The following is a 17,927-nucleotide window of genomic DNA, read 5'->3' as shown; positions in this document are numbered from 1 at the left end:
ACCGCCCGGGGCCATGGACTGGGTCACGCCACCGTGACTATCCTAAAAGAACCGACTGGCCCAGCGCCGAGTACTCCATGGCCCCAGGGGGCGCGTCACGGATGTCCGCCACTATGTTAAGTATGATGCTGAACCAGAAGAATAGTGGCTCAGGAAGCATGAAAACTGTATTGGAAGAGGAAGGCATTACAGAGCCTGAGGTAACAGGGAATGCCGGGAGAGCTCAGGATCAGCAACTGAACATGTTCTGCACTGTATCTGCTATTGAAACTGTGGCTGCTGTATCTGTGACCAGAACTGAACAAAAGAAGTTGAGTAAAGTTGTTTTTTATATATAAAGAACAGAGTGTGCAAGTGATTGTTTACATTCAATTTCCTGACTCCTAAAGAAGATGGAGAAGCAACAGAAAACTGTAAGTGTTTTACACGACATGCAAAGCACAATACAACACAAACATTAGTGTTTATTTGTGGGCGGACAGGGTGAGAATGTAAATGCACAACAACTGCAGTCCCTCGCCACTACTTCCACCCTGTACCCCTTACATGCACATGCCCTGGTGCTTTTTGCCCTATCCTCGCACATGCGCATAACAGTTCTGTATTCTTCCTCCAGTAGAGCAGAGAGAAGTATGCTAGTGACGGAGCGCAATGTGGGACACTGTGTGAGTAGTAAGAGCACCCACCTCTCGTCAACACGCCCACTTCCGGTTTTTGGCAGGTGCCCAGCCCCTTTTGGCACCTATCCCGCCTCCACTTATGGTCTAAACCCCTCCTCTCTCCTCCCCATTCTCCGCCCACTCTCCGCCCCTCTGTGTGTCAATACCTGTTACGTCAGTTCCGTCCCCGCCCCCGGAAGCCAACCCTTACCGCCCCTATGTGTGTCCAATATCTGTTACGTCAGTTCCGTCCCCGCCCTGGAAGCAACCCATGTTCAGCCTCTGTTACGTCCCCCATGACCGCCCACATGCCATTCACCCAAGGTTGTAGGTTAATGTGTAAGCGCCGTATGTAAGAAAAACATGTCAAGACATGTTTTTGTGAGAAAAGGCAGCCCCAGGATCCCTAGGGTTAGCATTCTGTAGTGTTCATAATAATGATGTAATAAAAGTGTTTAAAAAAATATACATTTATTGTAGATTTACTTAGAGGTATACACAAATCAAGAAATGTAAAAAGGTGTAAATAGATTTCAAAATACAACATTATACAAGCAAATCTATAGGTTACAATACATTTCAATATTTACAAAGATAACCATGCTCGTCGATAGCGTCTCTGTAAGGTTGAAGGATAATGTGTATACTTGGCACATTACCCATTAACAACGGCTCGATTCTCTGTAAGGTAATAGGTAATGTGTAAGCTAGGCACATTCCCCATTAGCTTTGTGTAAACCGAATTGCTAGAAGGCGATCATGCCCTTCACCCCCATATAGGTTAAAGTGTAACCACCTTATGTAAGAAAAAACATGTCAATACATGTTTTTTTTTGTGAGAAAAAGCAGTCCCAGGGTTAATGTTAACTGGCACAGCAAAATAGATTGAATTATTTATTGAACAAGAAATACTAAGATATAAACATTTTTAGTACACATTACAAAAAGGAAATATTGTTATAAAACCACATTTGGTCTATAGCAGAAATAGAGCAAGATCATGTTTCGCAGGGCGGTTTGCAAACCTGATTATAATGGCGCATAATGGCGTACGTAAAATCGTGATAGAGTTAGAAAGATTTTGTACAAATGCATCTACTAGACGATCATTATGTTTTAAATCATTTGTAAAGTTTTTCAGTAATCATTTCAATGTTATTCCCGCAGCGACGTGATACAACACGTCAATACAAAACTGTCCGCAAAAACTCGACATAGAGTCTTGAAACTGGCGGTTCTGAAAGCAATACGTCGTGGTGTTTCTTCTTAAAAATTGTATAATCGTATTCGGAAATACGGCGGAGTCAGGTTGTAACCCGTAACTGTCAAAAAATAAGGATTTGTTCCTGCATAGAATAATGAGTAGCCAATGTGTACCGGGCTCTTCCGAAGAATCTGTGTTGAAGATATAGGCTCTAGGTCTATACCTGATAATATGGCGTGGTAAGAGGTCGAAGGGAAATACCCCGCCAAACATACTCCGAGTAGCGGGATTTCGGCTCAAAATGCATGACAGTTGCATAGTATTCATTACAGACGAAATCCACTGTGGAGTCACAAAAGTTTAATTAAAGTCGTATAGGACTTCTCGACGTTGGTTAATCTCCAGTACAGCCATGTTGCCAGCATAAACGATCATATTCACTGTGTGTGGTGTGGCATCCGCAAAATGAATTTCGGCCGGTAGGTTACCCGTTTTAATGAGCGAAAAGTGAGCGCTCGGATCCTGATCCGGCGACAAATCGAACGCGAAGAAAGTGTAGCCGCTCATAAAATCATCACGGTCTATGCTTAATCCTGCGTTGGCTTTTTGTTTTCCGGAGATGTGAACGAGAGCCATATATTCCCTCACAGCATGTTCAGCGTCAAAATTAGGGTGAAACGGCTTGGCGGGGATCTGCTGACCGTCCAAATACAGAGCAGAGTGTTTGATCCTATAATGGTGAAAGCAAAGTGGATTTTTCTGGTAACTGCCGCTGAAGGCCTCGTTGTCCACAAAGCAAAGAATCACCGTTTTTGGTATCTGGCCCAGAAAAAGATTTTCATGATTACTATTTCTCGCTCCTCCAGGGATGCTATAGACTTTCAAACAGGCCATGTCTAGAGCGTATTTAGCGGGGCTTGATAGAAGAGCTTGGCTGTGACCGATCCTGACAGCTGGAGAGACTTGTACTCTCTTTACGTAGAGGGCTGCATTCACGATCTGAACCTTAAACTGTTCCTGTTCGGGAGACATAAGGCAAAACGAGTCATTATTTCTTGATAACTTGATCTTAAGATCTAGACCGTTCAAAATGAGTTTCGGTTGATTAAAAATGTCACCGAAGATCGGGCCCACGAGTTCCACAGGCCTTGAGAGACGGGTTGCGTGGGCTCTGCGGGTGAACCCATAATTTTGATTTTCGCCGGTGGTCTGGTGATGGCCTGCTGTGTCTTTATAGAATAACCCCGCTGTAAATTGCGATCTCAACGCTTGCGTACTGTAGTTTAAAAGCGTTTCAATGTAGGCCCGGAAACTATAAAGGTTGTCAGATTGTGAAATCAAACGGTCCCCCAGAGTAATGTCCACCTGATTGAAAAGTGTGGCTATGGGGTAATTAATAAGTCCCACACGCGTGCCGGCAGCGAGAACCGTACCGTCCTGTTTCAGGATGCGGCACAGGACGTTCAAGAGTGTATTATTTAAATCGTAATAATATTCTCCGCTTCCCGATATGAAAAATTCCAGGGGTACGTTATCGGCTAGAGCGGCGATGGGTTGCACCTCGACAAAAACCGATTTTTCGACGCTAGTCTGCGTGGGAGGCACGGTAAAAATATCCAGTTCGCTTTTAGCGCACTCTATCGACGCATCGTGAATAAACGCCATGACCTGTTATTAGAAGATGTCACTCATGAGGCGTCTTGCGGACTTCTGACGCAAACTCGATTTACGTTGAGCGGTGTTATTCATGAGGCGCGGCGGGAATCGCGGTGAGCGGGGTCTTTTCGCTCGTGGTAAAGAGTTTCTTTCTCTTTTTCTTTTACGCGATTTTGTGGTTACGTAGATTAGTCCGTCGCCCTCTTGATTGTTTTTAGAGGTGCGATTCTATCTGTACACTACGTCCGTAGATATACTCGTGACAGCGTCTTTAGCGATGTTTCTTACGGCTGTTTTTACATGCGGTTTGACTAGTTCTAGGCCTTTTCTGAAAAGCGGTACTGCTCTTCTAAAAAGACTTCTAAACGGACCACCGAGACCGGCGCCGTACATGTATTCATCACCGCGGAACCCCTCTAAGCCATGCCCTGCTTGAGCTACATAGTACCGGGCGTACAAGGCGGGATCGCCGTAAACTCTTTGAGACTAGAGATGAGCGTTGTTCTACTCGAACTGATCGCCAATCTCAAATTCGAGCTGTTTTGGGCGGTGTTCGAGCAGTTCGGCGAACACGAACGATTTGAGAAAAATTCGGCTCTTCCAGGTTATGTTCGATAACTGTTCGTGCACCAAATCATAACTGGATTTTTTCTCAGTAATGATGAAAATTAATGTTAATACGCAGTTTGAGTGTACAGCGGGGTGGGGGGAGGGGCAGGGGATGGATCTCTGCAGGAATAATGAAGATCTCCATTTTTTTTTCTCTTTCCCGCATTTGCAGTGGGGAGGTGCAGTCTGTCAGCCTATCAGCAGCGCACACACGGAGCGAACTCCTGTTTTTCACACAAGCAAGGGCATGTGTCATTGGCAGTGTATGTCACATGTCCTTGCCCTATAAGACCAAGCCATTTTCCCCGTCGCCACCATTTTCTCACTGCTGCAGCTGCGTGTTAGACGGCACCGCTGTTGCTGTGTGCGCTATACCTTGTTAATTTCAAGCCAATTTTCGCACAAATCTACAGATAGCTTGGGAGTAGGGAATAGTTGTGATTGCAGTCCTTTTAAGGACTAGGTTACAGCATTTCCTACGACTTTTATCAGGCAGGTCTGTGCTCTTAAATAGATAGATTGTGGGAGCAAAGACTAATTGTAATTGCAGTCCTTTTCAGGACTAGGTTACATCAGTTCCTATCAGTTTTTGCCAGGCAGGTCTGTGCCAGTGCTGTGCAAGTTTTTTTCACAGCATTTGGCTGAATCTAGCAAAGCTAATCCTTTTTGGCCTATTGCAGAGTGTGTTAGTCAGTGGAGTAGCCTATCTGTGTTGCAAGATATACCACCTGTGTATAGATTACCAATTTTTTTACTGCACCTAGTGAAGTAAAATCTTTTGGGCATAGCATCATTCTATTAGTCCATCTATACTGACCTCCATCAGGTTGCAAATTGAATATAATTTTTTTCTGCATCTACATCTGAAAAAATATTTGGGCTTCTAGCAGTGTGTGGGACTTGTTCTATTAGTCCATCTATACTGACCTCCATCAGGTTGCAAACTGAATATAATTTTTTTCTGCATCTAGCTCTGAAAAAATATTTGGCCTTCTAGCAGTGTGTGGGACTTTCTCTATTAGTCCATCTATACTGACCTCCATCAGGTTGCAAATTAAAAATAATTTTTATCTGCATCTACCTCTGAAAAAATATTTGGGCTTCTAGCTGTGTGTGGGACTTGTTCTATTAGTCCATCTATACTGACCTCCATCAGGTTGCAAACTGAATATAATTTTTTTCTGCATCTAGCTCTGAAAAAATATTTGGCCTTCTAGCAGTGTGTGGGACTTTCTCTATTAGTCCATCTATACTGACCTCCATCAGGTTGCAAATTAAAAATAATTTTTATCTGCATCTAGCTCTGAAAAAATATTTGGCCTTCTAGCAGTGTGTGGGACTTTCTCTATTAGTCCATCTATACTGACCTCCATCAGGTTGCAAATTAAAAATAATTTTTATCTGCATCTACCTCTGAAAAAATATTTGGGCTTCTAGCTGTGTGTGGGACTTGTTCTATTAGTCCATCTATACTGACCTCCATCAGGTTGCAAACTGAATATAATTTTTTCTGCATCTAGCTCTGAAAAAATATTTGGCCTTCTAGCAGTGTGTGGGACTTTCTCTATTAGTCCATCTATACTGACCTCCATCAGGTTGCAAACTGAATATATTTTTTTTCTGCATCTATCTCTGAAAAAATATTGGGCTTCTAGCTGTGTGTGGGACTTGTTCTATTAATCCATCTATACAGACCTCCATCAGGTTGCAAACTGAATATATTTTTTTTCTGCATCTACCTCTGAAAAAATATTTGGGCTTCTAGCTGTGTGTGGGACTTGTTCTATTAGTCCATCTATACTGACCTCCATCAGGTTGCAAACTGAATATAATTTTTTTCTGCATCTAGGTCTGAAAAAATATTTGGCCTTCTAGCAGTGTGTGGGACTTTCTCTATTAGTCCATCTATACTGACCTCCATCAGGTTGCAAATTAAAAATAATTATTTTTCTGCATCTACCTCTGAAAAAATACTGGGTTTCTAGCTGTGTGTGGGACTTGTTCTATTAGTCCATCTATACTGACCTCCATCAGGTTGCAAACTGAATATAATTTTTTTCTGCATCTAGCTCTGAAAAAATATTTGGCCTTCTAGCAGTGTGTGGGACTTGTTCTATTAGTCCACCTATACTGACCTCCATCAGGTTGCAAATTCAAAATAATTTTTTGTCTGCATCTAGCTCTGAAAAAATATTTGGCCTTCTAGCAGTGTGTGGGACTTTCTCTATTAGTCCATCTATACTGACCTCCATCAGGTTGCAAATTAAAAATAATTTTTATCTGCATCTACCTCTGAAAAAATATTTGGGCTTCTAGCTGTGTGTGGGACTTGTTCTATTAGTCCATCTATACTGACCTCCATCAGGTTGCAAACTGAATATAATTTTTTTATGCATCTAGCTCTGAAAAAATATTTGGCCTTCTAGCAGTGTGTGGGACTTGTTCTATTAGTCCATCTATACTGACCTCCATCAGGTTGCAAACTGAATATATTTTTTTTCTGCATCTACCTCTGAAAAAATATTTGGGCTTCTAGCTGTGTGTGGGACTTGTTCTATTAGTCCATCTATACTGACCTCCATCAGGTTGCAAATCGAATATAATTTTTTTCTGCATCTAACCCAGCCAATAGTTTTGGCCTAATACCACAGTTTGGCCACTCAGCTCTGCTCGGTTCCCATCCATTGTATTTTTGTGCAAACAACTCCAGAGTTGTGAATTAGTTAACCACCAAAATGAGTGAAAAAAGGCCTGCTGCTGGTGGAAAGGGGAATAGGCGTGTTGGGAAGGGGAAAAAAGGTTGTGTCCGTGGGGTAGGTGTTAAAGCAACAGTAACATCTGCAGAAGAAAGACCATCTTCCAGCCAAACTAAAATGTCTACTTCTTTTAGCGGACAATGTGATAAGATCCCTTTCTTACGGCCACGCCAATCGCTACAAATTCCAGATGAGGCACAAAAACAGCAGGTGCTTCAACGGATATCAAGTGCTCCTTTAAGTGGGCTCTCCTCCACATCAACTTCAACATCACAAATACTCCAGTCCTCAAAGGTGTCACCCCAATCGCACTTGCTTCCTCACAGCTCCCAAATCTCCAGCTGCCCGTCTGAGTATGAGGTAGAACAGATGGTTGAGTCTGCAGAGCTGTTTACTCATACTATAGCCTGGGAATCAGAGGTCGACTCCAGCGCTTCTGTGAATCCAGACGAGGAAATGATCTGCACTGATGCCCAGAATCTTTATGAGTCGGATCCAGGACCAGACGCAGAAGGTTCTGACCATAATGTAGACCCTCATTCCCAAACTGTAACTCCTGTTGGTGGAGACAATGAGGAAGATGATGATGAGACTCAAATACCTGATTGGAGCGACAACTTTAGTTTTTTGTCAGGGCAGGAACAGGTTGGCTCTGAGGACGACGGGTGTGATAACGCACAGGGTGATGATGATGAGGTCGGAGATCCCACTTACTGTCAACCCACAGTCAGCCAAGAGATGAGGTCAGCAGAGGAGGTGGAGGAAGATGCTAGTGACGACGAGGTCAGGTTGCGCCTTCCTGGACAGAGACGTAGTACTGGAAGCACGTCAACAACTGCATCCTCAAACACAACTCTGCCTCTCACCACAAGTCGTGGTGGCTCTTCAGGTCGCATGGGTGCTAAGCCTTGCATAGCCTGGGCATTTTTTCAGATCGATAAAGATGACCCAACTCGTGTTATCTGTAACATTTGTCAGCAAAACCTAAGTAGAGGCCAAAAAATACATAGTTTGAGTACTTCATGCATGAACCGGCACATGGACATGAAGCATAAGTTGCAGTGGGAAGCTCAGTGTGCTACAATGCGGCCTAGCCGGCCGGGCCAACCGCCGTCTGCCATATCTTGTGCATCCGCGGCCTCTTCATCCTCTGTGACTGGGGGGACAGCAGTCACACCTGTTTTGGGGCGCAGACCTGCCACCTCTTTACCCGCAACAGCCAGAGTGATTGGCAGGTCATCATTTTCTTTGGAGGTGGTAACACCAGCTGGTGTTGAGCGCTGTCCGACATCGATAGCACCACCTTTGGATCAAGGCAACCTAACATGTCCGCCTGCATCTTCTTCACAGACCGGCAGTTTGCCGGGGACACCCTTATCAACCCCGTGTAAGCACAATAGCCAGCCCTCGGTCCCTCAGATGTGGACAAGTAAAAGACCATTTCCTCCTAGCCATGAGAAAGCTAAGAGGTTGAATTTCACCATCTGCAAGCTCTTGGCTACAGAAATGCTGCCTTTCCGCCTGGTGGACACAGAGGATTTTCGAGACCTTATGTCCGGCGCAGTACCCCAGTACCAGATGCCCAGTCGGCACTACTTCTCAAAGAAAGGTGTGCCTGCGCTCCACCAGCATGTCGCACACAACATCACCGCTTCTTTGAGAAACTCTGTGTGTGACAGGGTGCATTTCACCACAGACACTTGGACGAGTAGGCATGGACAGGGGCGTTACATGTCGCTGACTGGGCACTGGGTAACTATGGTGACAGCAGGACAACGGGCTGCTGTCCAAGTCTTGCCGTCCCCACGAGTTGTGCGTCAATCCTCTTTATGTCAAAGTTCCTCCACTGCTTCTGCCTCCTCAACCTCCTCTCGGTCTTCCACCTGCACCCAAAGCCTGTCTGGTCAAGCCACACGCTTTCTAACTGTGCAGAAGGGATCCTGCACACCTCCTTACTATGCTGGCAGTAGGGCTCAACGTCATCAGGCGGTTTTTACTTTGAAATGTCTGGGAAATGTGAGTCACACAGCTGAGGAGTTGTGGTCAGCTCTGGAGAACCAATTTCATGAATGGTTGTCTCCACTGGACCTGAAACCAGGGAAGGCCGTGTGCGACAATGCTGCAAACCTGGGTGCGGTCCTTCGCCGGGGCAATGTCACGCACGTGCCTTGTATGGCTCACGTGTTGAACCTGGTTGTCCAGCAATTTTTAGCCCACTATCCCAGACTAGATGTCCTTCTGCAGAGGGCACGGTCGCTGTGTGCTCACTTCCGCCGTTCGCATCCCGCAGTTCAGCGACTTACATCTCTACAGAAGTCGTTGGGCCTGCCACTTCACCGGCTAAAATGCGATGTGCCTACCCGGTGGAATTCAACTCTGCACATGTTGCAGCGACTGTGGCAGCACCGACAAGCCCTGGTGCAATACGTTCTGACGTATAGCCTGGGCCAACGAGATCCAGAGGTGGGGCAAATCACGCTGGAGGAGTGGTCTCAGATCAGGGACCTATGCACCCTTCTGCACAGTTTTGAAATGGCGACGAAGATGTTTAGTGCTGACGATGCCATTATCAGCATGACTATTCCGGTGATTTACATGCTGGAGCATATGTAAAACAGAATTCGGAGTCAGGTGGTGGCACAAGAGGAGGTGGAGGAAGTAGAGGAGGAGGAGTTGTATGCGGAAGGGCTAACATCTGCAAGTTCCAGACGGTCGGCAGCACCAAGGCGGCAGGCATGTGAGGGTGAGGGAGATGGTTTTACCAGGGCGCATGGTAGCAGCCAAACTAGTGAGGAAGGTGCAGGAGCCCAGGAAGAAGTGGAGGACGAACTGATGGAAGACTCATCAGATGAGGGAGACCTTGATCACATTTCTGTTGTGCGAGGTTGGGGGGAAAGGACAGAGGAAGGAAGCAAGATTGTTACCTCACCACCAACACAACAGGGACTTGGTGCTCCTGGATGCACAACACACATGAGTGCCTTCTTGCTGCACTACCTGCAACATGACCCTCGAATTGTGCGAATTAGAAATAATCCTGACTACTGGGTTGCCACACTGTTAGATCCCCGGTACAAAAGTAAATTTGCAGAAATTATTCCTGCCATAGAAAGGGATGCACGCATGCAGGAGTATCAGCAGAGACTGTTGCAGAATCTTACAAGTGCTTTTCCACAAAACACCAGTGGTGCACGTAGTGAATCTCACAGTTCCAACTTGCCAACCGTGGGACCGTCAAGTGTTCAGCACTCAAACCGTAACAGAACCACAGTATCTGCTGGTAACATCAATTTTGCGGAATCATTTCACCACTTTTTTAGCCCATCCTTTGCAAGGCCACAGGAGACAAGAAGTCTGACACATAGTCAACGCCTAGAGACGATGGTACAGGAGTATCTCCAAGTAAACATTGAACCCATGACTGTGTCACTGGACCCTTGCTCTTTTTGGGCTTCCAATCTGGATAAATGGCCGGAGCTAGCCACTTACGCCTTGGAGATCTTGTCATGCCCCGCAGCCAGCGTTCTGTCTGAACGTGTGTTCAGCGCTGCTGGTGGTGTGCTGACAGATAACCGCACGCGGCTCTCCACTGATAATGTAGACAGACTCACGTTCATAAAGATGAACAAATCATGGATCCGAAACGACTTTTCTACCCCTGTGTCTTCCTGGGGAGAGTAAAAGCTTGATTAAAATCACCCTACCTACCGTTTTAAGCTTTCAAATTACTAATCATGTTTATCTGTATCCTGGCTGGAAAATAATTTGGGCTTTGTAGCAGTGTGCAGCACTGATTCTATTAGGCCATCTATAATAAGCTCCACCAGATTTAAAATTACTAATCATGTTTATCTGTGTCTTGGCTGGAAAATAATTTGGGCTTTGTAGCAGTGTGCAGCACTGATCCTATTAGGCCATCTATGCTAAGCTCCACCAGATTTAAAATTAATAATAATTTTTAGCTGCATCTAGCCCGGAAAATAATTTTGGGGCTCCGAGATGCGCAAGACACATAAATGCCTTCTTGCTGCACTACCTGCAACATGACCCTCATATTGTCAGAATTCGAAGTAATCATGACTACTGGGTTGCCACACTCTTAGATCCCCCAAACTTTTCGATCAACCTTTTCATTTTAATAAAGACCAAAAAAATTGTCATTTTTGAAATTATAAGCATTAGCAGGTTATTAGAAACTGAAATCAAACAGTTTTCAACGCAAAACTTTATTCTAGGTGATGTTACATTTTCACATAGGACCCCTTGTTCGAAAGGAGCTTCTGAACTCTCTCGTCCATTGAATTTGTCAGGTTTTGAATGGTTTCTGCTTCAATTGTTTTGCATGAGGACAGAATACCCTCCCAGAGCTGTTGCTTAGATGTGAACTGCCTCCCGCCATCATAGACACTCCTTTTGATGATGCTCCAGAGGTTCTGAATGGGGTAGAGGTCAGGGGAGCATGGGGGTCACACCATAAGTTTGTCCCCTTTTATGCCCATATCAGCCAGAGATGCAGATGTTTTATGTGCAGCATGAGATGGTGCATTATCATGCAAAAGAATGATCTTGCTGTGAAATACACGATTCTTCTTCTTGAACCATGGCAGGAAGTGCTGTTTGAGAAAATCCACATACATTATGGAGTTCATCTTTAGCGCCTTCAGGGATCCTAAAGGGGCCGACAATCTCTCTCCCCATGATTCCAGCCCAAAACATTACTCCACCTCCTCCTTGTTGGCGCTGTTGCGGTGTTTGCGTGGGGTGTCCATCAACCAGCCATCCTCCACTCCATCCATCTGGACCATCGAGCGCTGCACGGCACTCATCCGTGAACAAAACAGTTTTGAAATCAGTCTTCATGTAATGTTTAGCCCACTGGAGCCGTTTCTGCTTGTGTGAAGTGGATAGAGGAGGTCGACAGGATGGCGTATGCACAGCTGCAAACCTCTGAAGGACCCTGCATCTTGTTGTTCGGGGAACGTTGGAGGCACCAGCAGCTTCAAAAACTTGTCTGCTGCTATGACAAGGCTTTTTTGCCGCTGCTCTTTTAACCTGACGTAATTGCCTGTAGGAAAGAGTCCTCAATTTGCCCTTATCAGCACGCACACGTGTGTACTGTGAATCAGCTACATACTTCTTGATTGCCAAGACACTTCATCCTGATCATCGCACAATGTTGATTGTAGTCATGCCTTGACCTAAAACACTCCACAATTTGTTGCTTCTCAGCAGGCGACACATCCTTTTTCATTCCCATTTTGGCAGAAAATGTAGGCTGCTTAATAATGTGAGACAGCCTTCTTAAGTAGTCTTGCCTTTCATTGGACACACCTGCCAAACTAATTAGCACAGGTATCTGCAATTACTTACAGTGATATAAAGAGCCCTGACACACATCACCATCAATGAGTTTAACTGACAAACAAACAAATTCTTCCCTTATCACTCCTAAACACTTTTTGCATAATAATTTGTAACACAGTGTACATGTGCTTTTCCACAAAACACCAGTGGTTCACGTAGTGAATCTTACAGTTCTAACTTGCCAACCGTGGTCTGTATGGAGTTGTTCAATAAAGGGCCCAAAATTAAGATAACATAGATGGGAGAGGTCTCTATGAATAGGAATTCCTAAGTATTTGATACCCTGTGAGGGCCAGGCAAAGGGAAAGTTGGACTGGATGGAATCCTATATGGATTTGGGGAGGGAGACATCGAGGGCCTCAGACTTCGCTGCATTGATTTTAAAATTTGACCATGTAACAAAGTGATCTATTTCAGCCATAACAGCATGGATGGATATATGTGATTGAGTGATATATACTAGGACATCATCAGCAAATAGAGAGCACTTGTACTCGGTGCCTCCCACCTCAATCCACCTAATATTGGGGTTATGGCGAATTGATGAGAGCAGGTGCTCCGTCACTAGGATGTATAAGAGAGGGGACAGAGGACATCCCTGCCTTGTCCCATTGGTGATTGTGAAAGGTGATGAAAATGTTCTGATGCACCCCCTGGGCCTTGGGACACCCGGAGCCAGACCCTTTTTGGTGGATGCTGGTGGTTGTAGTCTTCGTGGCGGCGACCCGGTTCCGTGGCTCAGGGTGGTCAAACCAGTGGCGGAACTATTTATGTGGTATTGATGTTTAAATGTCCGACTACGCCACCCGTGGATTGCGGTCAGAGTGAACCGCCGCTGCAGGGCAGACCGCTGAGGCTGGTGTTGTGGGTGCAGCAGAGCGTAGCATAACTCCCCACGGGAGGAGTATAGCCTCAGGGCAGTGTATGCGGAGGATGGGGGTGATGGTGCAGGGCAGCAGCAGTAACGACACGGAGTCAGTGATGCAGTCCAGGGCCTTTACTCACAGTTCTTATTATCCAGACCACGTCTGCAGGTAACGGCTGCCCACGTCGTACTGTGCTCACCAGGTGAGGGGCTCAGACAACTCCCAGATAACTTTGGAGCGCTTCACAGGACCCCCTTTGTGTGTCCTTTGTCTGGCCTTTCTTACCAACCCTTCTGTCCGGCTGCCTCGGGCCTCCTCTTGGTAAACTTGGCGCCAGTTTCCCTGACCCTATGTGGTGCCTTCCTAGCGGGTGTAGCGAGGGGCTGCGCCACATAAAATGTCAGAGCCTCCGGTTTCTAGCTGAGGGTCGTTTTCTGCCTCCACTAGTTTCGGGGACCGGTCTCCCCCTTTGGCCTGACCCCTCCACGCAGGTGGATTCGGGCGTGCGGTGGCGACTCGCCCGTCCGCACCCCTGGGATCCCTTCATTCCTCATTCCTGGAGCCTTCTCCGCTCCTCTTCCTTCCTTCTCCCTCCTCCAGGCCTGGGCCTCTGTTACTAGGCCCGCCTCCGGAGCAGAGCTCATGCAGAGCCCCTGCTCCCTGCCACTTCTGCTCAGACTTCTCTGCACTGAACTAAGATGGTGCCCACATTTTATACTCCCTTCTCAATGCACCCAGGAACTGCTTCCTCCCTGCTCCTGCACTACAGGGTTCCCCTTCCTCAGTGTTCCCTCCCCCCACTCCAGCCAGGGACAGGGACTGTCGTGCCCATCTCAGAGGCATATTGGTCGCCCTGCCCCACGGCAATGTGGTGTAATGCATGCAGGTGTCGGGTCCTGATCCACACTCCATCCTTACCTGAGAGTGAGATATCACACCTCTGGGTGAGGTGCAATACCTCTGTAGCAACCGAGCCCTCAGGGTGCTACAGTTCCATTTATCTTCAGCCTAGGTGACGTATTGTGATACAGGGCCGTGATTTTGGCTATAAAAGGGTCCCCTAGACCCCTACCCCAAGCTTTTTAAGAGAATCATATATGACGTGCCAGGAGACTCTATGGAATGCTTTCTCAGCATCCAACGAGAGTATCTAATTACAAATTTTTAACTGCATCTAGCCCAGGAAATACTTTGTGCCTAGTAGCAGTGTCTGCTAGTCAGTGGATTATCCCGGCTGTTAAGCAAGCTACACCACCTGTAGTTTGGACACTTAATTTTTTCAAAGAAATGCTTCGGGACCACGGGATACTCAGTGAAGAGCATCAGGAGGCACCCCAAGGCATAGGGGCTGGGACTGGCAGTAGGATGCCTTGCGGTGGACAGCCGAGCTCGATCCTTATAAAAGCTTTTTAACTGCAGCAGCTTTAGTGGACGCTACTGGAGCTGGAATTACGCGGCTGCTGGCATGAGACTTGCCCTCCAATAGATCCTTGTAAATGGATTTAAAGTGTATTCATTCAAATTAGAGAGACAATTTAAATTAAAAAGCTTAGAGCTGCCTCCACCACAGGGGGGCTCGCTCGACCCACCAGCGGACAGGCACCAGTATTGGGAGAGGGGGGCTTGCCGTCAGGGTTCACCGCGGCTCTGGCACAAACCCGGCGACACGGAGGTGGCACGGGCAGGAGCGGACTGAACGTGTCGGCTTCTCACTTTTTGGATTTTAGAAGGGCATGACATGCCTATATCTGTGTCTCCCCCTCCTTTTACTCCTCCACCTCTTTTCTTTTCGCATGACTATATGTACTTGTCACTTTTCCATGTGTTAGTTGTGTCTTCTGAGCAGTTTGTCAGCTTTTGGACACCTTTGAAGGTGTTTTCTATGTGTTTCTATGTGTTTTTGTTTGCCTGCCATTGGTTTTAACGGTGTTCGAAGGTGTTCGACGAACAGTTCGACGAACAGTTCGGCAAAACACGGGTGTTCGACGAACCGAACCGAACTCGAACACTACGGGGGTGGCTCAACACTATTTGAGACATCATTTTTACCGTGGCGTAGTCTTGCGAGGCACTATACACTTTCCGTATCTGAATTTAACTGGCGTACCCTGGTCCGATATGATAGTAACAGTTACGGAGTCAAAGTGATGTTTGCACAGCGGTATGTATTCTGGCCGCGAGTAGCGCACTGTGACAATATCGTTATCATCGCGCTAACTTCTACGGTCCGTAACAGGTGAACGTAGCTGTCGCCCACAAGCTGATGTTGAATTATATCAGTGTATACAAAAAGCAAATAAAAACCCGCCTTTGAATCGGGATAAAACCGGCGATTCCACGGCATTAAAGCTGCGGGTGAATCATCGACGGTCTGTAGTCCAAAAATAAATTTTAGCTTAGTACCCAGAGCAAACTGTATAGGGGATGGGTCGGGTAGGATTACCTCCCGACGTAGATCATCATAACGTATCCTATAGGCAGGCGTGGATAAACTCAGCGATTCTATTCGCGCATTGACTGTACCGACCAGCTTTTGAATGTTCGGGTAAAATCCTGATTTTACATGATAAACCTCTAACGGCTCGTTGTGTTTAGCAGCGTAGAAGTTCCCTTCAAAAGCGTCGAACGTGTTCCACGTATGGGGGTACTGTATTTCCGTTAACGCCACTTCATAAGCTCCTGAAAGATGAACGGCCTTTGCTAGCTTGGTGGTGTAACTCGAAATAGTATTTTCGGGGTAGATTTTGGATGATGAATTGCTAGGTAGTGTAACGTAAAACGAATCGTCTTCCATGCTTTATACGGTCGTTAATTGATTTTCTTCTATCCAACTATTGAATTTATCGGGATATTTGAGCCACTTCACAAAATAATGAGTTGCACCGCGACGCCTGCGTTTTTTCAACACTTTTTCAACTTTGTAGATCCTATTAGCGTCTTGCGGCACCTTTTGTAGTTCGTCTTCATAAAAAGACCCTTCTACGTTTTCACCGCTCAAATCGTTTAATGCGTAGAGAGGTTTTCTGAATCGTGTATTTATGGATGAGACCACGAAAATTTCACGCGTGTAGGTTTGCTCGTAGCCTTTTGAAAAGATATGCTTATGCCGGACAATCCGGACGTTATCCCCCGGTTTTAATAGAGGTTTAAATCTTTTCGCTGCAGAGACGTCTTGATAAGCGCTGCGCCATGCGGTCATGGAGTTAGCTTTCGTGACAGAGGCAGGACTGCATCTTATAGTGCGATGATAAGCGTTATTGTAAGAGTGCACTAAATCAGGTATTACGTCTATATATCTCAATGTGTTATGAGCCGTTAAATAGTGCCACATACGAGCTTTCAACGTGCAATTAAATCTTTCCACGACCGCAGCTTTCACCGTTTTATTCGTAAAGAACTGATGTATGTTATACTCTTTACAAAGCGTAGCGACGGGCTTATTCATAAATTCTTTCCCGCGATCCTTTAGTAGTTTTTGCGGGATACGTCGTTCGCTTTTAAAAATCATCTCAAAAGCTTTTGCAAGCTCCTTGCCGGTCTTGGTCCACAGGCTGATGACCCAAACGTATTTGGATAGAACATCTATGACCGTTAAAATATATTTTAAACCGTCGTTATCGTTAGCGTAGTCATTCATGCAGACGAGATCCGCCTGCAAGAGACTATCCACATCGCTAACTATGATCCGATTTCAGATAAACCGTCTTCTTACGGATTTGTGTAGAGAATACGCTTCTTGATCGCTAAGCCACTCTGCGACAGTCTTTCTACGCACGCCATATTTCTTAACGGCATTATAGAGCCGCTGTATCCCTCCGTAGGAACCGGGACTCTTTGCTGTATAATAATGCTTGTGTAACAGAGTTTCGACGGTAGGCATTTTGAAAACAAAATGGTGCCGGATTTAGATTCAATCCTTAATTAACTAGTTATTATAGTTATACAGGGTAAAACTGGTATGGATTGATTTTCTCATTCTAGGTAACATTTTTAGTATGACGTAGGAAAAAAACTATTCCCAGGCTATGAAGTAACATTAACTAGCCATATCAATCAATACAATAATGTTAATGATTATTGGTTTCTGACAAGATAATTAAGGGCAGTCCTTAATTAACTAGCTAATATAGTTATACATGGTAAAACTGGTATGGATTGATTTTTCCCAACCTACGGAACATTTTTTTAGTATACCGCAGCAAAAAACTGCTCACGTGACGTAGTCAACCGTGTATATATATCCGTGCGAATTGTTCATTCAGATTATCAGAACGCTGAGTCTGAAGAGGTGACAAGATATTGAATACCGTCAATGTAAGTAATTATCTTTTAGCATATCATGGGTCTGTATAATGTTTATTTAATACTAAATGCCTTATTGTCACCATTATTATGTCTTGTATATTAATTTTTCATTGTAATTGTTGTAAGTATTTTATAGTTTATGCGCTTATTTTGTCGCTATATATTGTATGACGTTATGCGCTTGTTACAGATGAACCATAATTTTAACGATCACGGCGCCGGCGAGGAGCAACTCACGGACAGCCAACTAAGTAAGTAAAGTTTTAGAGAGAATGTGTGAAAATGAAGTTATAGGATGGGGGATACCTACCACGTTTTTATTTTATTTTAAAAGCTAGATTCCTAGACACCGATATGGAAGAGGAATGCCACGCAGCGACACAGTATCTGATGGCTGAAGCGCAACGTGAAACGGTCTCTGGGGGCCGTCATGTTAATTTCGATCTAGCGGAAGATCCTCAATACCCAGACTCACAGGAACTACTGACCGAATTACAGCAATTGGACG

General features: G+C 45.5%; 1 protein-coding gene across 1 annotated transcript; it reads right to left on the bottom strand.

Moving 5' to 3' along the window:
• Positions 1-2,223: 2,223 nt before the first annotated feature.
• LOC141173652 (uncharacterized protein F54H12.2-like) lies at positions 2,224-15,908 on the bottom strand. Its single transcript, XM_073657951.1, has 2 exons — positions 15,558-15,908; positions 2,224-3,531 (listed from the first exon to the last, which is right to left on the bottom strand). Exons 1-2 carry the CDS (start codon positions 15,906-15,908, stop codon positions 2,224-2,226), a joined length of 1,659 nt encoding a protein of 552 aa, XP_073514052.1.
• Positions 15,909-17,927: the final 2,019 nt, after the last annotated feature.

This window comes from Phyllobates terribilis, unplaced genomic scaffold (assembly GCF_046119375.1).
Source record: "Phyllobates terribilis strain yellow unplaced genomic scaffold, ASM4611937v1 Scaffold_13__5_contigs__length_258822181, whole genome shotgun sequence".
Taxonomy (NCBI): domain Eukaryota; kingdom Metazoa; phylum Chordata; class Amphibia; order Anura; family Dendrobatidae; genus Phyllobates; species Phyllobates terribilis.
Note: the sequence above shows the minus strand (reverse complement) of the source record. Positions and strands in the feature narration are given on the sequence as shown.